General features: G+C 60.7%; 1 protein-coding gene across 2 annotated transcripts in view; it reads left to right on the top strand.

The window, feature by feature from the left end:
• Positions 1 to 14,603, top strand: part of CNTFR (ciliary neurotrophic factor receptor) — a 40,578-nt gene that overhangs the window by 19,818 nt on the left and 6,157 nt on the right. For both annotated transcript variants that reach the window (XM_056117252.1, XM_056117253.1), the window contains exons 3-6: positions 1,514 to 1,598; positions 5,762 to 5,995; positions 14,022 to 14,139; positions 14,281 to 14,447. In XM_056117252.1, coding sequence (XP_055973227.1) covers positions 1,514 to 1,598; positions 5,762 to 5,995; positions 14,022 to 14,139; positions 14,281 to 14,447 — 604 coding nt within the window. The remainder of the gene's footprint in view (positions 1 to 1,513; positions 1,599 to 5,761; positions 5,996 to 14,021; positions 14,140 to 14,280; positions 14,448 to 14,603) is intronic.

The following is a 14,603-nucleotide window of genomic DNA, read 5'->3' as shown; positions in this document are numbered from 1 at the left end:
CTGATGTGTGTCTGGCCGTCTGGCGCTTTCCTCTAGCTGTCTCTCCATGCAGGTCCCTGCTCTTGGGTCTGTTAGTTTCTCTGGCTGTTCTCGGCTTGTGCGTCAGGCTGTCCACCTTGGGTACAGTTTCCGACACCATCCAGGCTGTGTCACAGCTGCTTGGTGTTCTGGCTCTTTCTCCTGTGGGCTGTCAGCTTGCATCTGGCCGAGTCCTTTCTAGCCTTGCAGACTGGGCCTTGGGTGCTGTGTGGTGCCATTTGTTCCACTCTGGGTCTACCTGGTTCTCTCTGATTTTGTTTGTTTGGGGGGCTCTTCCTGGCAGTGCTCAGGGCTTACTCCTCCTTGCCCTGGACTCGGGGGTCACTCCTGGTGGGGCCTGGGAGACCAGATGACGTGCTGGGGACCAAACCTGCATGGTGGGCCGCGTGCAAGACAAGAGCCCTTGCATTTCTGTGATGGCTCCGGTCCCTTCTCTTTGGCTTGGATTGCTCCATGCAGGGTTTCCAGGGCAGCTCTAGCTGGTGGGCCTGTTTGTTTTGGGGTCTTGTCTGGTTAGGGCGCATCCCTGGCCCCTGTCTCTGTTCAGGATCTGACTCTGGCTTTAACTGTGCACCCTCTCCCCCAGTCTCTTCTGCTTCTGTATGGCTGACAGCCCCCCCCCCACTCCTGAGACGAGTGGGAGGGTCAGATTTGGGGTGCACAAAGTTATTTCCCTGTCTTCAGTCTTGAGTATCTGCTGATGGGCGCATCCTAAGAGTAGGGAGGAAGGTCCATCTCGGCTTCCGGGGACGTGTCCTGAATGTGTTCTGGGTGCCCCAGGGACCCCTGTAGACACTGATACGCATCTTCCATTGGGTGAGATCTCAGGCTCCAAGGGCATGAGGTCCCTGAGAGAGCTTAAGTAAGCACACCTTATCCTCTCTCCTGGTCATTGGGGTGCTCTCCCGCAGAAGCTGCCGCTGACCTTGCTCACAGCCATTGCTCCCCTGGGGTTCTGCTTCTCCAAAGTTCCCCAAGCCCAGAGGCCGGACCCCCTGGAGGCAGACCCGAGGGGGCCCTGGGGCACCCAGCTTTCAGGTTTTCTCTGAGCACGGACGTCCCTGGAGCTGCCGGTACAGACTGGCTGGGCGCAGTGTGGCAGCTAAGGAGCTAACTTCACGGGCAAAGTCATTATTATTTTTTGGTAGAAAACTGGCCCCCTCATTAGGGACGCCCCATAACTCATCCGTGGTTGACTCCCTCCGACAGCCCCAGCCTTATCGAACAGCAAACCGCGGCCGCCGGGTGCCTCCTGCCATCTTAGCCTGCCTCGGCCGACGGATGCCAATAACGTTGCTTTCCGTTGTTTGAAAGAGAATCCTGAGCCTCGTTAAGGAGGACACTGGGGTCAAGGTTCCCGGGCCCTGGGGCTGGGGTTTCCCAGTCATGCCCTGAGAAGTAGGGGGGCTCCACAGCACGCCCCCAGCTGGGCTGCTGCACCTTCTCCCAGCTCCCCGTCTGTCTCTCCCTGCAGATGGCCGCTCCAGTGCCCTGGGCCTGCTGTGCCGTGCTGGCCGCCGCCGCCGCTGTGGTCTACGCGCAGAGACACAGTCCACAGGGTGAGTGCTGGGGGTGGGTGGGTGGGGGTGCATGGGGGCGGGAGCTGCACCCACTCGCTGTCCCACAGGCAAAGGGGTGAGATCCCGCCACCGTCACAGCAAAGGGTGGCCTGCCCGGTTCCCCGTTGTGTGGTAGGGCCCAGGCAGGTGGGGTGGGAGGGCCCCTGTAGTTTCGCTGCTGTAGTGAGGTCCCCGGGGCTGCGGCAAGGCTGCAGCCTCTTATTCCAGGGCAGCGAACCTGGCCTCTCCCCATCCTGATGGTTGGCTCCCTGGCCTCGAGATGTGGTCCTCCAGGGGCACCATTTATTTATTTATTTATTTATTTTGCTTTTTGGGTCACACCCGGCGATGCACAGGGGTCACTCCTGGCTCTGCACTCAGGAATCACTCCTGGCGGTGCTCAGGGGACCATATGGGATGCTGGGAATTGAACCTGGGTCGGCCGCGTGCAAGGCAAACGCCCTACCTGCTGTGCTATCACTCCAGCCCCACCAGGGGCACCATTTAACCTTTGTCCCCCTTGGGCTCTCCTGGGGGGTACCTGGAGATCCACTTGTCTAGAGCACTGTTTCCCCAGATTGGCTCCACTGCCCAGCTCCCCGCCCCAAACTGCCTCTCCGCTAGCACTGGGGTAATCTGGGGGGGAGGCGGGGGGTTGCCACTGCTCTGGAAAGGGTCTTTACATGCAAGAGGCCGGAGGTCCAGGGGTGCACTGAGTCATTTTTTTTTTCTGAGAAGGAGGCAGGAGACCAGGTTAAGTTTGGAGAACTCTGCCCGCCAGGGAAGATGGGGACAAAGCAAGAGGGACTTGGGCAGGGTACACTGAAGGGGCCGGGCACCCCCAGGAAGGGACAGGTCAGTGAGCGGGTGGCTGGGGAGTGGTGCTGGGAGCTGCCCCCAACCCCTTGTTTCCAGAGGAGGCACTGCACCCCCTCCCACCCCCTAGAATGGACGGGGGAAGACAAGGTCTGAGCTGGAGAAGTGACCCCAGGGGGCTGATGGTGGGGACCGTGGTGTGTGTATGTACTGTACCCTGTGTGTGTGTATGTGTGTGTGTGCGTCCTATCTCCGTGTGTGTGTATGTGTGTCCTGTCCCCATGTGGTGTGTTCTATCCGCGTGTGCGTGTGTGTCCTGTCCCCTTGTGTGTATTTTGTCCCCTGTGTGTGTGCCCTGTCCCCTGTGTGTCTCATCCTCTGTGTGTGTGTGTGTCCTATCCCCGTGTGTGTGTTCTGTCCCTTGAGTGTGTCCTGTCCCCATGTGTGTGTATTCTATACCCCATGTATGTCCTATAGCCTGTGTATTTGTACTGTACCCATGCATGAGTTCTGCACTCCTTTTGAGTCCTGTACCCCATTGTGTCCTGTTTGTGTCCTTACCCTGTGTGTATCTTGTATCCCGTGTGTGAGTCCTTACTGAGAGAGAGGACAGAGAGAGAGAGAGAGAGAGAGAGAGACAGAGAGAGAGAGAGACAGAGACAGAGACAGAGACACAGAGAGAAGAGAGCTAAAAGAGAGAGAGAGGAGGGAAGGAAAGAGGGGAGAGAGAAAGAAAGGAGAGAGAGAGGAGAGTCCTTCCTCGGTGTGTCACTTCTCATCCATCCTGGGAGCTGAGTCCCTGACGCAGCAGTGCCTCTGGGTGGGGGTCCTCATGGCACAGGCGGGAACGCGTCCCATGCTGGGTGTCACGCTCCTGGAGGCGGATGTGGCCCTGGGTGACTGTCTCCTTGTGTTTTCCCTCTGTGGTCAGGGTCCTCTCCGGTGGTGGCGATGCCGCTGCCTGCCTGCCTGCCCGCCCCGGGGACCGTTTCCGGCTCGTGGTCCCCTGCGTGAGCCCGTGCGCAGGTGTGAGGGCGCCTCGGCCGGCCGGGTCCCCCGCGCTCCCCGTCCATGACCTCATCCTGTCTCTGTCTCTCATCCTGGCTGCTCACAACCTTTTCACAGCTGATTCCTTTGGAGCATTTGTCACCGCCTCAGGGCCAAGAACCCCGTCCTCCCCCTCCTGCCTGATTTAATTTCTGAAATGGACAGCACATCACTGGGGCACCCCCGGGGCGGGGGGTGGGGGGTGCCGTCTGTCCGCCCAGAGACAAAGGCTGCAGTTGCTGCCTCTCGGGCTGTGGCCCTGGGTGTGACTGTCCCTCCCCTCGGCGTGGCCTGCGCTTGTCTGCTGTCACTGTGCTGTCACCTCTTCTCCCTGCCCTGCCTGTGTCCCTGCCCACTGGCTTGGTCGCCTCCTTGGGAGGTGGGGAAGAGACACCCCATGGTCAGTTTTGCTGGGTGCTGCCCCCTCAAGGACCGTGAGGATCTACTGCCCCTCCCCCCGTGTGAGTGGGCCTGGAGGGGTCCACTGGTGGCCGGGGCTGCTATCGAGGTCTGGATGTGTTCACCCAGATCACGATGGCCACTCCCCTCCACAATGGTCAGTCCTCCTCCACCTCCTCCTCCTCCTCCTCCTCTTCCTCCTCCTCCACCTCCTCCTCCACCTCCTCCTCCTCCTCCTCCTCTTCCTCCTCCTCCTCTTCGCCTCCTCCTCCTCCTGCATCTTCTCCGTCTCTGTCTCCGCAGCTGGATGCGGACTCTCTGTTGGGGGGTGGTGCTGAGAGCGAGGGGCTTGGCACGTTTCCTGGAAGCTCCAGGTTTTTGGAAGGGAGACTGGAGGGGGGCTCAGTGGCTAGGGCTGGTGGATTGGGGGGGCTCTATGGCTTGAGCTCTGTGGACACTGGGCCTCTGGTCAGGGGGAGGCCCGCGTCCAGCCTCTGGTCCAGCCTCGCAGCTGTGGCCTCCAAGGCCCCCAGCCGCCGCCCTTCCGTCCGTTCATCCCCTGCACTGTGGTCCCAGGCCCCACAGACGATTGGTCAGGGCTGGCGGGGAGCCCTGCTCCCCTCTCTCTGGACAGAGGCTGGGAGAAGGGCAGGACAGAGACAGGGCGCTGGGCAGCCCCCACCCCCCCTCGGCACAGGCGGCGCCAGCCCAGACAGGGCCCTGGTCCCGTGCGCTGCTGGCTGGGCAGAGTGGTGGTGGGGGGCAGGGAAGGGGGCTTGGGGGCTGTCAGGAAGGGGGCGGCTGGTGGTGGAGGGATTCCTACCCCCTGTGGTCCCAGTGGTGTTAACAAGTCTAATTAAGAGGCCACTGGCCCAACTTAATTGGCTCGTTAACAGGAATTGCCTCTGAAAATCCCCCAACTCAGCGGGGTGGCGCTCTGGAGGGGAGATACCAGGGAGTGTTAACGAGGGATACTGCCCCCCAACAACTCTGCCCCCACCCTTCACCCCTGCTCTCTCCTCACACCCTCTGGCTGGGAAAGCATCTGTCCTTCTTCCAGCCTGGAGGAGGGGGGTGCTCCTGCCCCCTCTGCTGAGCTGTTGTCCCCAGCCTGGTGGCTGCAGTGCTGTCCCCAGCCAACTCCGCCGGCCAGGGGCCCAGCGCTCCCTCCCACCTCGCCACTCCTCCTGGGCTCCATCATCACACCCGCCCTGCTGCCATTGCTTTGGTCAGGGCTGGGGTGTGCTTTTGGCCCCGACAGTCCCTTGCCGTGGGGAGGGGACCGAGGGGGAGGGGGGCAGACAGCAGGAGAGGACCTGTCCTAGGGCTCCCCACCCCCCACTCCTGCAGTTCCTGCCTGCGGAGATGAGAGCTGCTAGGATTCCCCAGGGTTCCGGAGCTGGGTCCTGGCCCTTCTCCCTGCTGCAGCCCAAGCAGCCCTGGCTAATTGTGGGGGGTGGGGGGCGTGTCCTGGGGAGCCAGCTTGGCGGGAGTGGGGGTGGGGGGAGGAGGCAGGACGGAGACAAAAGAGAAAAAGATGGCGGGAGGAGGTACACAGAGAAAGAAAGCCTGGATGGGGGGCGGGGGGTCCTCGGTCCCACCCTGCACAGGCAGCCGAGATCGGTGACCAGAACTGGTTTAGGAGGAAGGTGGCAAGAGATTGGGTGCGTGGGGATCAAAAGATACGAAGGATTGGGGGACAGCCAGGGCTCCCCTGCAGAGAACCTGCACCTGCAGCTTTCTGAAGCCTCAGCTCCGCCCCCCCTCCCCCTGCGCCCAGCCCAGGATGCTCCCTGCAGACAGGTGGCCTGTGCTGGCGGCCTCCCTGGGGCCTGGGTGGTGAGCTGTGACCTCCTGTGATCTGTGATTTCCTCCCTGTGCTGCCCGCCCTCCCCATCCAGAGGCCCCGCACGTGCAGTACGAGCGTCTGGGCTCCGATGTGACGCTGCCATGCGGGACAGCGAGCTGGGACATGGCGGTGACCTGGCGGGTGAACGGGACAGACCTGGCAGCGGACCTGCTCAATGGCTCCCAGCTGGTACTCCGGGGCCTGGAGCTGGGCCACAGCGGCCTCTACGACTGCTTCCACCGGGACTCTTGGCACCAGCGGCACCAGGTGGTGCTGCACGTGGGTCGTAAGTGCCACCCCCCCAACACCCCAATATCACTCGCAGCCAGTCTGTGTCCTATTGGGGGGCAGGGGTAGGGGCATCTCCCCATAACTTGTGTCTGCTGATCTTAATCCAACCTGCTTTGTCCTCTGAGCCCAGCCCGCGTGGGGGTCTCCCATCTTGCTTCCTCTGATGAGTGGGGGCCCAGAAGGGCTGGTGAGGAGAGCCCAGCTGGGGAGGAATACCCCGGGCCAGACTCTAGTCAGAACAGCCATGGTGGGGGGGTAGGTGGGGGTTGAAGGTGGTGGGTGGGAGGGGCACCTGGTCCTTAGGCCTTTGGGGAGGGCCCAGGCAAGCAGGGAGGTCCAGGGGGAGAAGGGAAGTGGAGATTTGGAGAGGGGGAATAATACTGAAAAAGTCACGCTGGGCAAAAGGCTGAGTGTGACTCTGGGGGCCCAGAAGCCGCGAGAGCAGGAAAAGGCCCCTTAGGCTGGTGTAAACAGGGAGGCAGGGAGGGGGTAGCTCGACTCCAGAGTCTAGAAACTGGACGGTCACGGGAGCTGGGGCCCAGGGAGGTGGCTTGGTGCTAGAGTGCAGACCTTGGAAGTGTGAGCTCTGGGTTTGATCCCTGGCACCACAAAATAACAGAAAAGGAAAGGAAAAATTAAAAAAAAAAAGATTCCTTCTCACTTCCCTGCAGATGAGAGGCAGATTGGAGCCGGAGAGATAAAGCTTAGCTGACTGGGACACATGTGCTGTTTGCAGGAGACCCGTGTTCACTCACCCTGAATGCAGAGCCCTGAGTAGCCCCAGAACATCACAAAAGAGGCAGGTTGCACAGGCCCTGCAAAAGAGAGACAGGTTGCACAGGGGGACGAGACCAGGAAAGAGAGGAAGCTCCTGTGGGTATGCAGAGGACACGGTGAAGACATGCCACCAGGGTGGGGAGCTGGGAGGAAGTTGAGAAGAAGCCTTTGGAGCTGCTTGGGGAGAAGAGAAAGGGGAAAATCCAGGGTGCAGGCAGAGCAGCAGAATATGTGTGTGTGTGTGTGTGTGTGTGTGTGTGCGTGGGGGGGAAGGGCGGGGGGGGGAGAGGGAGGGCAGAAGATATAGTGGATTCCAGGTGGACAGTGTCTTAGTTTGGGGTTTCCAAAAGTCCAGAGCCCAAGATGGGAATTCATATACAAGGGCTTCATTCGACAGGCACTGCTGAGGTGATGGGGAAGCCATAGGAAAAGGAAAAGGTGGTGGCCGTCAGGAGGAAGTTCCCTTGGGATGAGGAGCTTAACCCACCCTCCCACCCACCCACCCAGGGATGCTCAGCATCCACTGCTGAACACACACCTCAGGAATGGAGCTCGATTTGTAGATTCAGTCCTGGGGTGGCCCAGCTCCTTTGGCATGGTGCCTGGGCAGGCGATGTAGGTTCTGGTGGCCAGAGAAAGCTCTTAGGCAGATCACTGCAGGAGTGGGCAGCCAGTGCGGGCCAGGGCACTGGCACCCCCAGCATCTGCAGCAGACATGGCAGGGGCCCCCAGGGAGAACAACTAAGCATTGAAGGTTGGCTGGGAGACAATGGATCTAGGCTGGGGGGTACTCAGGGACTCAGTCAGCAAAGAGGTTGTGGGGTAAGGAGAGAGAGGACACAGTGCTGAACCTCAGAAAGCAGCACTGGGTAAGGGATTGATAGAGACAGTACAGTGGGGAGGGCGCTCGCCTTGCACATGGCCAACCTGGGGTTCGATCCCCAGCACCCCATTTCGTCCCCAAGCTTCACCAGGAATGATCCCTGAGTGCAGAGCCAGGAGTAAACTCTGAGCACCACAGGTGTGGTCTCTCCTCCAAAAGTATCTAAGGAAGGGGGCTGGAGTGATAGCATAGTGGGTAGAGTGTTTGCCTTGCAAGTGGCCGACCTGGGTTGGATTCCCAGCATCCCATATGGTCCCCTGAGCACTGCCAGAAATAATTCCTGAGTGCAGAGCCAGAAGTAACCCCTGTGCATTGCTGGGTGTGACCCAAAAAGCAGGAAAAAAAAGTATCTAGGAAGGGAGCAGGTTGAGGGAGGGTCTGGGCGGGTAGGGGGCATTGCCTCAGAAGAGGGTTTGCATCCATGGGCATGGTGAGGTTGGGGTCATCGGGAGCTTGGCTTTAGCAGGCAGAGTCAATCCTGGAAAACCGGAGAGACGGTAGTAATAGTAGTTGGATGGCTTCTCCTCCGTGACCAGAGACTCTGGCTTCCTGCTGGTGGCCTGGGTGGTCGTGTCCCCACCGTCTAAGGAAGCTCTTTGATTCCTGGGTGCTGCTGAGAGGAGGTATGCCCGAGGCACTGGGTTCCCTACAGACACCACTGACCACCCACTGGGGCTCCAAGAGGGGTGCAACTGGGTTTTGGTATAGAGGTGGAGCCTGTGCCTGCCTCGGTCTCAGAGGGGCTATGGGTTCAGGCCCTGCCTGCACAGTCCACCTGTAATATGGAGATGTTTTGGCAGGGGAGATAGCTCAAAGGACTGGAGTGCATGCTTGGCCCCCCAGCACTGCATGCATTCCTCACTCCCTCCCCAGTACCACCAGGAGTGACTTCCAGGACTTGTTGGGGGTGGAGTGGGTTTGGGGGGCCCACACCCATCAGTGCTCAGGGGTTATTTTTGGCTCTGTGCTTTCTTTTATTTTTATTTATATTTTGCTCTTTGGGTCACACCTGGCATGTACAGGGGTTATTCCTGGCTCTGCACTCAGGAATTACTCACGGGACCATATGCGATGCTGGGAATTGAACCTGGGTCAGTCATGTGCAAGGCAAATGCACTACCCACTGTGCTATCGCTCCAGCCCCTTTTATTTTTTAAAAATCTATTTTTTAAAAAATTTTGGATTTGGGGCCACATCTGGCGATGCTTGGGGGGTTACTCCTGGCTTTACACTCAGGAATCACTCCTGGCAGTGCTCACGGGACCATATGGGATGCCCGGGATTGAACCCTGATCAGCTGTGCGTACAAAGCAAGTGCCTTACCTGCTATACTATCTCTCTGACCCAGGAGAGATTTCTGAGCTCTGAATTGGAAGTAGCCCCCAAGCACTGCTGGGTGTGTGCCCCTCCCACCCCCCCCACCCCCAAGAAAAGTTGATGTTTCGGTCGTGGGGAGGATCCTTTTCCCACATAAAAACCTTGTCTGTGTTTAAACAGAAGAGATGGCATTTTTAACCAAATGTCTTAGTTGCAAGCCAAAGGTTGGAGCGACCCCTGTGGTCAGTGTGAGAAATGCAGGAGCAGCTCACTGGCGGCCCCCTCCCCCCTCCCCAGCCTCGGCCTTGAGTGCCACAGAGGGATGGAAGAGGCCAACTTGGCACCCATCACCCACACCCCATCGTCTCAGTTTTGAATCTGCAAACTCCTGCATGAGTAAGGCTGGCCCTGAGAGGTGTCTGGAGGGGAACTGCACCTCGAAGTAATGTCTGTCTCTCTTTTTTTTTTTTTTTGAGGCGGCGGTGGGGTGGGGGTGGGGAGCTAGAACTACTCCTGGCTCTGCGGGCAGAAATCACTCCTGGCGGTGCTCGAGGACCGTCTGTAGTGCAGGAGATGGAATTGGGGTTCTAAGATGCATCCCCCTCCCCCCTGCCCACCTGTCATCCCGTGCTGGCCAGATTCTGTCGGCAGTGACAGGTGCTAACCTCTCGTTGCCTTATTGCCCTCCAAAGGGTGGCTGAGGAGCAGAGCACGCTCATCCTCGTGGTCTCAGTCACTTGGTGTTAGTAACAAACCACTGGACTGGGCTTGGCAACACTCAGTATCAAACGATCTCTCGCCAGCCTTCAGGGAGCAGGACAGAGCGCCCCCTGATGTGTGGCCATTCAAACCAACAATTAGGATTTATCTGAAACATCCAGGGTTTTCCTGTCTCTGCTTCCAAGAGAACCCGATCACAAAACCATTCTGGGCGAGGTCCTCAGCCAGACTGAGCCCTGACCCGCCTTCTCCTGACCTTGTCCTCTTCCTGCCTCCGGTGTCAGGGGCCCACCGCTGCCAGAGTCCCCTGCCCAAATGACAGGAGCCCAGGAGCAAGTAGGGCACGGGTGCCTGTGATCCACTGAGCATTCCCTGCCTTTCAGATTCTGGCTAGAGCAAATCAGATGGATGGATGCTTTTCTCTTTCCCCTCCGTTTTCCTTCTCCTTCCTTCTTTCTCCTCTTCCTCCCCCCCCCCTCTTGCTTTTCCTCTTCCTCCTTTTCCCTTTTGCTTTTACACCTCCTCCTCCTCTTTTTTCACCCCTTTATTGCGGTGCCAGAGTCGAACCCAGGGCAGCACACATCAGAGGCCTGTGCGCCAGCACTGAGCCGAGCAGAGGGGCCAGGTCCTAATTGGCGTGATGGGACTATTTCTACATCTTCAGCTTTGATGCTCCGGACTGAACTTTCCACATTCTCTCGGGCGTGTTTAGCCCGGGAAGGAAGGAACCGTCTATAGCTGAAGATGTCTGGGGAAGAGAACCGGGTGGGGAGGAGGTGGGGGGACCTTTAGGATAAGTGGGGGTGCCTGAGCGCTGTCACAAGGGCTGCCCTGGACCTTGACCGCCCCGCGGAGGGAGGAGGCACGCGGGTGGGGTCGGGGCAGGGCTTGAGCTGGAAGGGTCACTGCGTCCCGCCCCGCCTGATCTGGCCGGCCCCCGGGGTGTGGGCAGCCCGCCCTTCCTCTACGCTGGGCCGGCAGGCAGGCCTCGTGCGTGCCGGGGGCTCCAGCCCAGGCGGGCTGGCGAGATGAGAGGAAAAACATGCGGTTTGGTGGGCTGGACATGGAAAAACAAGCCAATTAGGAGGAAAACAAACAAAGCCTGGGCCAGCGGGGGCGCACGCACGCACGCACGCACGCACGCACGCAGGCGCGCGCGCGCACAGCCCCACGTGGAGCGCAGGGGCGCCACTGCGGCCACTCGCTCAGGCATCCCCGGAACCCCCATCGCTGTCCGAGAGAGAGAGAGAGAGAGAGAGAGAGAGAGAGAGAGAGAGAGAGAGAGAGAGAGAGAGAGACTCTGGATGCGGGGCCAGGAGTGGGGGCTCCCCGGGCGTCTCCATCAGCGCCGCCCTCGCACACATGCACACCCAGAGTGCAGCGCGCCTGGGCACACAGTTGCCTTTGGGGGTACCCCACACCCTCTGCCCCGCGCTCCGCCACGTGGTCAACAGCCCCGGGCATCCTGGCTGTGGTCTAAGGGATGGAGCAACATCCCATCCACAAGCTGTCAGGGCACCTGCCCCCTCCCCAAGCCCCCACTATCTCAAAGCCTCAAACCCAGCAGCATGGGCGGGGTCCACCTCCAGCCCCCGTCAGTTCTGCCACTGCCCCAAACCGCAGGGTGGGTCTCTGTGCAGCCTGCACACCCTGCCACATTCGGAAAGCCCACTCCACAGCACCCCCCCCCCCGCCGCCCTCATCGCCCTGTGCCCCCAGCCTCCCACGCTCTCTCTCGCTGCACCCCACCTCCACCCACCCGGCCCCTCAGCTGGGCTCCAGCTGCAGCGAGTCTCTCCTTTGCTTCCCTCGTCTTTGTTTTTCTTTCCTCATTTTCCCTCGCAGAAACCTGGTCCCTGTCAGGAAACCCAAGCCCTTCTCTGCTCAGGGCCCAGGGCCAGGCAGGAGCAGCCAGATGACAGACGAAGTCCTGCCTGGCCCGGCCGCCCCGCGACCTGCCCAAATGAGAGGGGGGCTCTGTAGGCAGTAGCGGGGGGGCGGGCACAGGCGCTTTAGGGCCAGGGCCAGGGCAGGCAAGAGGCCGCTGCCATGGCCCGCACTGCCCTCGCGGGAGCCCAGGTGCAGGACGCTGACGCAGCAGCCCGCGGCCCAGCTCGCCAGCACCCTTCTCCTTTGAAGCTGGGGGTTAGGGGAGGGGTGGCAGCAGGAGGGGGCAGTGGAGGCGTCTCGGCTGGCCGACCTCACAGTGTCCTTTCTCCTGGGGTGCTTGCCAACTCTGGCCTGGCCCACAGGCCCCCACAAGGTACTTCCTGTGTCCTTGGTCGCATTGCCCCCCCCCCCCACGCCACAGAGTCCCCTGAGAGATGGGGAAGGGGAGATGAGGGGCATATAAGGAGGAGCAGGGAGCAGAAGCAGATGGAACTGAGGCCGGAAAGGCTTCCTGGAGGGCAGGCAACTATGGGCAGGAAGCTGTGCCTGGGGAGGGGGTGGTGGTACTTATCCCCCCCACAGCATCCCCTGAAGGCTCAAGGCCATGGAACAGCCTTGGTTCTGCGTAGCCCACTTCACTGGCCACACCCTGGCCCATGATCTCCCCTGCTGGAAAGCCACATAGGGCCTTGGCCTCCCCCGCCACACACACACTGGACATGTCCGTGTGACCACACCCTCCCTCACAATCCCATGTGCCCCTCTTGTCTCTCTGGCCACTTGGCAAGCAAAAGGTTCTCCTGGTGTCCCTAGTTGGTTCCTGAGCACACCCCCGCCACCTCCCACCCCCGCCCTGTTTCCTGTCCACCTGTCAGGCAGGGGGTGGAGGGGGGCGGGAACAGGAGGGAGGTGTCAGTGTCCCCGGAGCCCTGGATGGACATTCCTTGCCTGGGTCAGATCCCAGAATCTGCCTCCTTCCAGGAACCTGAGCCGGCTGCCCTCAGGCTGTCCCCCATGCCTGAGTGCGGGACAGCTGGGAGAAGTGCTCACAGCAGCAAAAAAAAAAAAAGTGGTTAGAAGGCAGAAAGGACTTCCAGGCGCACACGTGTGGGGGTGTGGGGGTGTAGGTCAGAGTCTCCGCCGGGGGGTGGGGGGGGGGGTGGGGGGGGTTGGCGCAGGCGGACTGGGCAGCCCTAAGCAGGACCCTCTCCCGTGCCTGGAGTGCAGACGGCTGCTGTGAAGGAGAAGGGTGTGGTCAGGGGGTCAGGACTGCTGGAGCTGGGCCTCGCCTGGCCAAAGGCAAAGTCCTCCAGGCCACGAGTGACAGCACAGTGGGGAGGGCCTTTGCCTTGCACTCGGCCTACCCCGCTTCAATTTTCAGCATCCTCTCTTATCTCCTGAGCACAGAGCCAGGAGTAGCTCTAGTTGTGACAATCCCCCACCCCCCCAAAAGGGCAGTGTTGGGCCAGAGTAGTACAGTGGGGAGGGTGTTCGCCTTGCACGTGGCTGACCTGGGTTCGATTCCCGGCATCCCATATGGTCCCCTGAGCACCGCCAGGAGTGATTCCTGAGTGCAGAGCCAGGAGTAAGTAACCCCTGAGCATCACCAGGTATGACCCCAAAAAACACAAAACCAAAAAAAAAGTGGGGGCAGTGTCTTCCAGCCATGTAGGGAGACACATGCTGAATGTCAGTCACTCAGGGGCCCTCTTGCCTGTGTGCACTGCCACTGAGGTTCACATTCAGACCAAACAGAGACTCATGAGATGCCGTGCACATGCACACACATGCGTGTAAACACACATACACATAAGCAGGCCTGTCTACGCTGTGGTCCCTGCAGAATCTCTGTGCCTGTCCTAGTTCTCAGCCTCCAGAGGGGGGGTGTCTAGGGTCTGTAGGCTGAGACCTCCAGGGAATGCACCCCAACGCTTCAGCAACCAGCGGACACACTGATTCCCCCTCCGGGGCTTGGGCGACAGGGACCCTGAGCACCACAGGGAGCCACCCCCCTCCTGAGCACTGATCCGGGAGCAACCCTCCAAGCACTCCCAGGGGTGGTCTCCTGCACCAGGCCCTCCTCCAGGAGCAGATGCGCCGTGGTGGCAGGAGCAGGGTGCTGCCTCTAGCCCCATGGCATCCGTCCTGTGACAGACGAGCCGGGGCCCGCAGCCCCCTGGCTCTCCGCCGTCCCTGCCTTTGCGGAGCAGGTGGGGAGTGCTCCTGCTCCACGCAGCCTTCGTTCCTCTTTAATTAAACATCTGGCTCTGTGGCCTGCGAAGCCTCAGCCCCTCGCTGACAGAGCCCCTGCAGCCTCTGGTACTGCCGAGGGGCTGAAGTGGGGGAGAGCGTGGATTGTGGGGCCCACCTGTCCCCCCACCCGAGTGCAGGGGACCAGGGGCTCCGGGCATGACCGAGCTGTCCTTGTCCACAGTGCCCCCGCGGGAGCCGGTGCTCAGCTGCCGCTCCAACACTTACCCCAAGGGCTTCTACTGCAGCTGGCACCTGCCGGCGCCCACCTACATCCCCAACGCCTTCAACGTGACCGTGCTGTGAGTAGCCCGCCCTGCCCTCTCGACACCCAGCAGGATGGGACTCGGGGAGGGGGGTTGGCCGTCGCCCTCCCCCCACCCCACCCCAGACCCGGACCCCTCCCCCACACCTAACCCCCTGGGTGTCGGTCACGGTGCCAGGCATGGCTCCAAGCTCATGGCCTGTGAGAAGGACCCGGCCCTCAAGAACCGCTGCCACATCCGCTACGTGCACCTGTTTTCCACCGTCAAGTACAAGGTCTCGGTCAGCGTTGGCAATGCCTTGGGCCACAACGCCACGGCCATCACCTTCGACGAGTTCACCATCGGTGCGTGAGGACCGGGGGAGGGTCCACCACCCTCAGCCCGCAGAAGGGGGTGGGTGGGGGTGCTCAGGTGGTGCACACAGCACCCACCTGTCTGTCCGTGGCGAGTGGGCGTCCCTTACCTGCGGAGCCGAGGGACACCCTGGCAGCCCTTCCCAT

This window comes from Sorex fumeus, unplaced genomic scaffold (assembly GCF_029834395.1).
Source record: "Sorex fumeus unplaced genomic scaffold, SorFum_2.1 ptg000034l, whole genome shotgun sequence".
In the NCBI taxonomy this organism is placed as follows: Eukaryota; Metazoa; Chordata; class Mammalia; order Eulipotyphla; family Soricidae; genus Sorex; species Sorex fumeus.
The sequence above is the reverse complement of the archived record's forward strand: the minus strand, read 5'-3'. Positions and strand labels throughout refer to the sequence as shown.